This window comes from Etheostoma cragini, chromosome 8 (assembly GCF_013103735.1).
Source record: "Etheostoma cragini isolate CJK2018 chromosome 8, CSU_Ecrag_1.0, whole genome shotgun sequence".
Taxonomy (NCBI): Eukaryota; Metazoa; Chordata; class Actinopteri; order Perciformes; family Percidae; genus Etheostoma; species Etheostoma cragini.
Window position 1 is genome coordinate 21,538,346 of NC_048414.1, and position 8,966 is coordinate 21,547,311.

At 38.9% G+C, this 8,966-nt stretch overlaps 1 protein-coding gene across 2 annotated transcripts in view; it reads left to right on the forward strand.

Moving 5' to 3' along the window:
• The first annotated feature begins 3,181 nt into the window (after positions 1–3,181).
• Positions 3,182–8,966, forward strand: part of LOC117948502 (cytochrome P450 2F2-like) — a 17,496-nt gene continuing 11,711 nt past the window's right edge. For both annotated transcript variants that reach the window (XR_004657459.1, XM_034878153.1), the window contains exons 1-4: positions 3,182–3,434; positions 5,991–6,150; positions 8,085–8,237; positions 8,590–8,750. Coding sequence is in view for 1 of the 2 variants with exons in the window: in XM_034878153.1 (XP_034734044.1) it covers positions 3,273–3,434; positions 5,991–6,150; positions 8,085–8,237; positions 8,590–8,750 (636 nt within the window). In the remaining variant the exon portion in view is untranslated. The remainder of the gene's footprint in view (positions 3,435–5,990; positions 6,151–8,084; positions 8,238–8,589; positions 8,751–8,966) is intronic.

Here is an 8,966-nt window from a genome sequence, read left to right on the forward strand (position 1 = left end):
TAACATGTTCATAATGTCATTAAAAGTGCCCACCCCTGTGAAGTGATTTGTACCGAGTCGACACAGTGAATCTGACTGCTGTGGATGTGAAGAGAATGCATGAAAGTGCTACTTCAGCTGGATTTAGTTCCTGTGTTGAGAAGGCAGTTAGAGAGCTTAGGGATCGTCTACAAACTACAACACATGATGGGTTTTTCTGGAGGCTTCTTTTACTTTTCCTCTCCCTCTCCTCTGCTGTGGGGGCCCGGGTTGACTCACCTGTTTCACCCTTCAGCGCATCGTCTTAAACTGTGGCTGCTCTCTGTTTGGCGCCAGTTTGTGAATTATGCACGTGGGTGACACCACATCCAGCTAGTTTTTGTGTCTGTATTTTTGAGAACCTCTGTTTTTGCCTTACCGGCTTTAATCCTGTCTTTTCGTGCTCTGACTGAATCTCCTGTTTTGTTTTTGCTGTGTTCTGGACCTGCCTGCTGACGCCACACTTCAGCTTCCCTGCCTGTGCCTACTGCCTGCTCGGTCGCCTGGAGAGGAGTTTCTTTGTCTTTCCCAGTCTTTATTGACTAAACTGTTTAAAATCTTCAAACTGTCTGTTTTGTCTGCTTTTGGGTTCAAGCTGCCAAAATATATTGGGTTGATCAATTTATCAGTGGGAAGAATATTTTTTAATTCCTTCCAAATTATTAATGTTTACTTGAATTATTTTCAGACTTGTAGGAATCTTGAGATTGGTTTGCTGAAAGAACACAATAAGACCATACTTTGCCATCTGGATGAACTGAATAAGGTCTGCATGTGTGCATGTGTGCCGTTTCAAAAGATTTTTAGATTACAACCTTATGTACAGCATGTTCTGCATGTGTCTTTAGCTCACAAGTGCACACAAGTTTGGGTAGATTTTACACCTCATTATGTGTATTTGTGTGTATCAGTAAGGCATAAAAGCATTTAATGTCTGTTTATGTTAAAAAGTAAATCTCTTTTTAGAGAGTTGATGATGGTTCTAACTTTTCAGAAAATAGTGGACATGATATAATAATAAATAGTAATAATGGACAATTCTGACTAAATTAAGACCAATATGCTCAGACTATTAGTCGACTGAAACTTGACTAGACTTATAGGAGTATGAATGTGATTAAAAATAATAAAAACTAAAGTGACAGCTTGACACAAAGACTAGACTAAACTAAAATGTATGAAAGCATTAGTTGTCAGCTGGCCTATTCACAGCAGTCCCTATCTAAATACTAGCTATGACAGCTAACAACACACAGTGAATCATGCCAGGCGTCATGGCTACACCTTTTCTGTTAAGGTTACAGGCTACAATGTGTTTTTAATTTACTGTGTGTTTTATTAAGTAGACATAGACTTAATGGATAATTTTTCCCAGGAAGAATGATAGCATCAGTTGTTTGATATGTAATTGATTTAAATTGGATGGATATGATGTAGGCCATTCTGGCTAATCTATCTTTTTATTCTGGAGTGCAACATTTATTGCAATAGCATTTTAATGTGGGTTTATGAGTTAATAAATGGCAATATTAACCAAATCTTATTATTCTCTGTAAAAAACAACAACAACACACATATATATATATATATATATATATATATATATATATATATATATATATATATATATATATATATGTGTGTGTGTGTGTGTGTGTGTGTGTGTGTCTGTGTGTGTGTGTGTACTGGATTAGATCATCAGTGGTGATTTTGCAATACGTGTGCAAGCTTGTTTAGATCCATACCCTCCCTGTTGACACATGATGAGCTGGTATTGACAGGTTACGTCAGTATGGGACAGTTGAAAAGTACAAAATACCTCAAGACAGGATGACAAACGTAGGTTGTGAAACAACTGTTAATAAGTGAGGTCATGTAAGAAGTCATGTAAGAGTTACATTAATAATAGGCACGCGCCTCAGTGTTTTCCAAAGGTTGGTGGTGGGTGGGATAAGGTTGTCATGCTGCCCAATGCCAGAGCTCCTTCCATACGTGCTAGATTGTATTACCTTTAAGGGTATTTCTGTCTTTTTCAACCTGCACCCTATTTTCCCATGCATTTTATAGTATATAATATATGATACTATGATTAGATTATTATTACTCATGAATTAATATATTAAGGATTCTTTGTTTTTTTCAACGAAAAGTCCCAACCTCAAAATTATTGAAAATAAAAAACAATTTTAAATAAGTTAATTCTCATATTTCAGAAGCTGGAACTGAAATGTTTGGCATCTTTTTGCCTAATTGCTTAATCAGTGTTTCAGCTGTATTTACTGTTATGTAAATGTTATGTATATTTACTGGTATTTTTATTTGGAAAAAACATGTTTGTAAGCTGTTAGTACGTTTTGTATGCAAACGTCTTAACTTGTAAAGTAACTCAAGCTGTCAAATAATTGAAGTAGAGTTCAAAAGTACTACATTTTCCTCTGAATGAGCAGTATTAGACATATTACAATTTGATATGGATTCTGTTAAGAGTTAGAGTGTCAGAATGTTAAACAGGTGAGAGGGCAATCCAGGTGGAAGGTGATCTGGCATATTGTGGTGGGGGACTGGTGCAGGCTGGCAGGTACTGGCAGGTACTGGAGCTGGAAGAGACAACGGGTGAGAACATTTTTTGCCTGGAGTTTCCACATAGAGAGTGGCAATCTGGTGATGAGGGAGTGGAGAGCAGGGGTTCTGATACTGAGCTTGATTGTTAATAAGAGTCAGGTGTGCCATGTAAAGATTGCTGAGCCACGCCCCTGCTGAGACGCATGCACGAACACACAGACACACACACACACACACACACATACACACGTGCACACACACACACACACACACACACACACACACACACGCACACACAAAGAGGACACCGAAAGTGGCATAAGAAGGAAAATATTTAAAATGTGCCAAAGTATAGGAATTCAGTTAATGTGCTTGGATTACATTGCACCGCTGTCTAGAACTCATTGATTTCTTTCACTATTGACAAGCCATGCCATTGGCTGAATGTGCTTGTTTAAAACTAATTTAGCAATACATAACCTGAGTATAGTGTTTATAGTGGACACTTCAAACCTGACTGTGTCAACTTGTGCCACTAAAAGTGTGTGACCTGTTTCTGTTGAATGTTCCCATTCACCTTTAATACAGGGGATCAAGGTACACAACCAGAAGGGGCCGGACTTGGAGCTGAGCTACACTTTGAAAGCAAGTCATTCAGCTTTTCTCTTCGGATTAGCCACATCCATTTAATCATGTTTGCCTCTATCATCCTGCTATGTCTCTGTGTTGTTTTTCTCAGTCTTCTTCTCAAATCCCAGAGGCCCAAGAACTTTCCACCAGGACCCCCTATTCTGCCAATACTAGGGAACATTTTGAACCTGAGCCTAGATAACCCGCTGAAGGACTTTGAGAGGGTAAGAACAAACATTAGAAAGAATGATGTGTTGCTCTTCCAATACCTGAAATTAGTAGCTACTTAAAATGTATTTCTAATGGTTAAATATTTACACTTGTGGCCACTCTGCTGTTGTTCCTAATAATAATAGTTTCAAAACTGCTGCACTTTTAGTGTAAAATATAAACATATGGAAAAGTCACTAAAATCTTTGCACATACAATATGCTTCTGTGGGTCAAGGTTACTCACAGCAGGTTGTCTGTACAAAGTTGACTGTCTGTGCACTTGGACTACAGCCAAGCCATGCAGTGCAGTTATGGGATTACTGTAGCCACAATATTTCCAAATGTGTAGACAGTAGACCAACTGTATGTGTAGACAAATCTGTAGATGCAGACATGGATATTATTGGCTAAAAAGTCAAGAAGACCTTTGGCAACAACATCACTGACATTTCACCGCTTATCAGTCAACCTTTTCACCATGACTGGAAGTCAGGTGTAAATGCTTCACAATAAATATGAGCCCAATCAGCCCCATAGTCGCACTGTAGAAAACTCTCCGAATGGCACGCCTTTTTCCCTGTAAGTGCTATTTACTTGAATTTTCTCATACATAATCAGCTCACTCTGCTCTACAAAAAACAAAACATTGTGGACCGTAAACATCCCGCTATGATGATTTTTTTTGCTAAATGAAAAAACTTTATATTACACTAAACTAATAATGACATAACATAAATTATAACCTTACCAATGATTAGTAAACATTAATCATTGTCATTTTTTAACAATAAAATAACAAAAGTTTCTTAAACTATAAATTTACCATTTATTAGCGATGGTCATTATAAAGTGTTACCAGACCCAGTTGCACAACTCTGCACACACATTTGCAAATGGTTTTTCTACAAAAATGGGACCACATACAGGCCACACACATCGGGTGTTGTCTGACATACACAACAGTAGAATACATGTGAAGCATGCATTTATTTCCACTGCTGACATCTCAGTACAATTTAGGTAACAGGGTTTTTATTCATAAAGCACTTTTTATAGTACCTAAAGACACTACAATAAAACCAGATCATTAAGGACATTAAAAATAAGTGAATCAACAACACCAGCAAGTAACAGTAGATTTAATGTGATATTATTTTAGGATGAAGGTTTATCACCAAAATTCTGTCAACCGAGGCCAAGCTTGGTCCTTGTGGTGTGGAGAGGACGTTTCTGTTGGAGGAGCGGAGGCAATGGGGGGGATTGTGGCAGTGGAGCAGGTCAGTGAGGTAGAAAGGAGCCTAATTCTGGAGGGCTTTGTGGGTGAGGAGGAGGACTTTTAACTGAATGAGTTGGAGAACAGAAAACCAATGGAGACGGAGGACTTTTTTTTTTTTCAAAGGTGAGGTTGCTTTCGGAAATGACTTGGAGGTTATGGATGTGAGGGGATGGATATTGGGATGGCTTTGTATATTGGTGAGGCAGTCGGTCATAGCGGAGGAGGTAACTTTGGTGATTGATTTGGTGGAAATGTAGATCTGGAAATCACTGGCATTGAAGTGGTAGTGGAGACCATGTTTTCAATGATATTTCCGAGTGGCAGGATGTAGAGGATGAACAGGAGAGGACCAATAACAGAACCTTGGGGGATGCCGTGTGACAAAGCAATGGAGGAGAGGCAGTTATTGATGTAGTGATGTAGATGAACTGTTCTATGTTAAAATAGGAATAATGCCGTCTCCCACGTGTGGCATTTAATTTCCCCGTTGTTGCATCCCCCAGAGACAGCCGATCGTGTTCCGGCGTTTGACATGTCCTTTACCCATTCTTCTTTTCGTGAACCCAATCATTCCGTTGTTGTCGCGCATCCCCCAGAGACCATTTCCATCTACAGCGTGTGGCATCTCATTTCCCCGTTGTTGTGTCCCCCAGTGTCCCTGTGCATAAAAAAACGAGACGAACCTGTGCATAAATCAATAGATTAAAAGTAACGTGACCATTTAATCAACTTCCGTGAGGCTGTGTTGTCAATAAGCATGACAACTATTCTCGTAAAGAGAAAAAAACTTTACATTTTCCATGCTTTGAACAGAATCCCACCCTAGAAGACTAGAAGTGGTGGCTTAACTCCAGTTATCTCAATGCTTGGCAACCATAACCAAAGTTATCTGCATGGCTACGTATTACAAGCTGTATCTAGTTAGAGCTGCTTCCTTCAGGTCGGAGGTAGGCTCCTCACGGACAGCTGCAATAGATTTGCATTTTGTAGTTAACAATAGTTTTAACTTGAACTTGTTTGCTGGTTTTAACTTTTTAGTTTATTTTGACTAAATTGTCTTAGTTTTTCTTAGGGTTTTATAATTATTTTGTGTTACTCTTTTTAAATTATTCTTTATTTTTCTTGAACTGTTTTACTGATGATGAGTCTGGTTTGTCTGTCGTGCTATGCTGCTATCAAAATTTTCCTTTTGAGACGATAGAAACGGAAAGTAATATCCATCTGAAAATATGTAAGATAAACTGTGTAAATGTGTATTTTACACACTGACATGTTATCTTGTTCTCTCCCAGCTGAGGAAGTCTTATGGAAATGTCTACAGTCTGTTCCTTGGTAGCAGACCAGCTGTAATCATCAATGGGGTGAAGGCCATGAAGGAGGCTATGATGACCAAGGGCACTGATTTTGCTGGACGACCCCAAGATCTGTTTGTCAATGACACCCAGAAGAAAGGTAGAACAGTCATGATATGTTTAAAGGCACGGAATGTATTATCAAACTTTGCCAATTTAGAAAGAGGGCACTACTGTAGGACAGCAATGTAACATGTACTGTTTGCAGAGATGGGTCAAGTACCATGACTATTATCTATCTTAAAACATATGGTTTTTCAAGTTTTTATTGCCATTATTGCTGTATCACAGTAAATGAAAATGAGCTCAATCCACAGGCACATGCTGCAGCATGCTGGGAAATAGTGGAAAGGGAACAACAAGCACCTTGGCTGGAAGGCTTCCTTTTCCCTTCTAAGAAAAACAAAGTGTGAACTAAATGATGTATCTCTTTTTATATTGTGTGAAAATCAGTAATTATGACGAGAATGGTGTATTATAAGATAAATATGGCAAACATGTTTCACGATATTTTATTTATTTATTTATTTAACATTCAATAGTTAAATACAGAAACTACAGATTACCATGACCACATACTGTAACTCAAAAGTAGGGAAACAAGCATGTGTTGTTATAACGTATGTATGTTTGGAAACGATGCTATTCAGTTTTCAGAAAAGTATGTAGGGCCAGAACTGACCAAAGCCTCGGAATTGAACATAGTTTTTGCATTTAACTTCCGTGGACTGGTACTGGTCCAGCAGACACACGCAGTTCCACTCACAGGGTGACGTATCCAGAGCCCCTGAGCATGCCTTCTTTCAAAGCCTGTGCCTCACTATTGCAATCAAAGACTCTGATTCCCAGCAATCAAGTCAAGAGTGCCGTAGAAGTTAATGCTTGTGTGTTTCCTGCTTACAAAAAAGGTCATTAACAACAACAGTGCCAGTTTTCTGTTGTGCTGCATTTGGGTCCTAACCTCACTTGTAACAGAACAATCTGGCCAGTTAGAACCCAGCACACACCCCTTTGCTGCAAAATTTGCCAATGTACAGCAGGCAACAACCAACAAACGGTACTAATCCAGGCTTATCCAGAAAAAAAGGAAGCAGAACCCTATCAGTTGCCAACCTCCCATTCAACCACGTGGGTTCACAACCCTGGCCTGCAGCCAGGTGGGCCTGAACCAATGCAGCTTGATGTGCACCAGTCTAACTCCAGAAGAGAGCATCAATATATATTGTGGTCAGGCTGGCAACTATGCCTCCTGCTGTCCATCAAAAACAAGGCTCATTCAGGGTAGATTAATGGTGGGCCATACTTCCTCTCTGTACTCCTCCAACCCCTTGACCATCTTAATTAAGCTTGACCTCTGTATCATCTGGTCAAGAGGGCGACAAGTGGAAAACTGATTTCATTAGCCGTACTTGACACTGAATACCAAGTCATGCCCTTTGGTCTGACATTGCCGCCATGTTCCAAGGTCTGATATTGCTATGTATTCGTCTACCATGTCCAAGTCCTAAGAGGAGCATGTCTACCATGTCCAGTCAGCTTTACTGGAGAACTCTTTCTTCATCAAGGCTGACAAGTGTGACTTCTACACCTCATCTCCTTTCTGGGTTATATCGTGGCTCAATGTAATGTGCAGATTGATTGTTGCAAAATCATAAAATATGCAATAATTATTTTTTTCTGTAACTACTCTTCTCTCAACTTGCAACAAGCATCCCATCCGTGGGACTTGCATCGCCTCCGCAGTCTGGCGGGCTCAAGGTCAAGAATAACTTACCATGGACAATGACTATGAATAAACTTAACTAATTTGAATGTTGTGTTGACACCCTCATAGAGCTGTCTCCGGTTTGAAAGTTTAAAAAGAACATGTCTTAATATGCTGTGAGGAGTCAATAATAAAACAGGTTGGAAAGTACATACACTCATGAAAAGAACAGCATGCTCACATTGGACTGTGACACTTTGAAAACATTTGACATTAGATGACATGTAAGCTAATACTGTATGCCCTTTGTGTCACTAAACTATACCTAGGAGTGATTCTGGCACAGTATGGCTCTAGTTGGAAGGATCATCGTCGCTTTGCTCTGACAACCTTGAGGAACTTTGGTATGGGGAAGAATTCCATGGAAGAGAGGATTCATGGAGAGATAGATTACACCATCGACACACTGGAAAAGAGCATTGGTATGACATCTGAGGGTCCACACAATCTTCATATTGATTGTAGGGTTAACTTTAGGAAAATTTGAGCAGTACAAATTCTCCAATATAAAAAGGCCCACCTTTGATTGATCATATATTTTCATTATTGTAAATTAGTTTTGCATTGTGCTATGTTTAAATTTATTTTGTACTCTTGTGCAATGCTATGTAATACTTTTATGTCAACATCCTTCTGCTCATTGTCTGTTTGCTTGTTTGGTGTGTGTTTACTTGTGTTTGTTTTGCTTTTATTGTAGAAAATGCTGCTGTAATAAGGGAATTTCCCCGCTGTGGGATGAATAAAGTATAATCTAATCTAATTATGTATTTACAGGCAATACCTTGAACCCTCAAGTATTGTTTCATAATGCGGCGTCCAACATCATCTGCCAGGTTCTGTTTGGTACACGCTACGAGTATGATGATGAGTTCATCAAAGTTATTGTCCATTGCTTTACTGAGAATGCCAAAATATCCAATGGACCATGGGCCATGGTGAGTCAAAGCATGTTTCTGCCTTACAACCTGGCTTAGAAATATCAACAAGATTAATGTTCAAATTCACAAACAAACTTCATAAATAAGACAAAGACACTGTGAAATTCCTAAAGCACCCCAAAGGGTAAAATGCATGCAAAACCCAATTTTATTTGTCACGCATATATACATATATATATATGTATATATATATATATATATATATATATATAT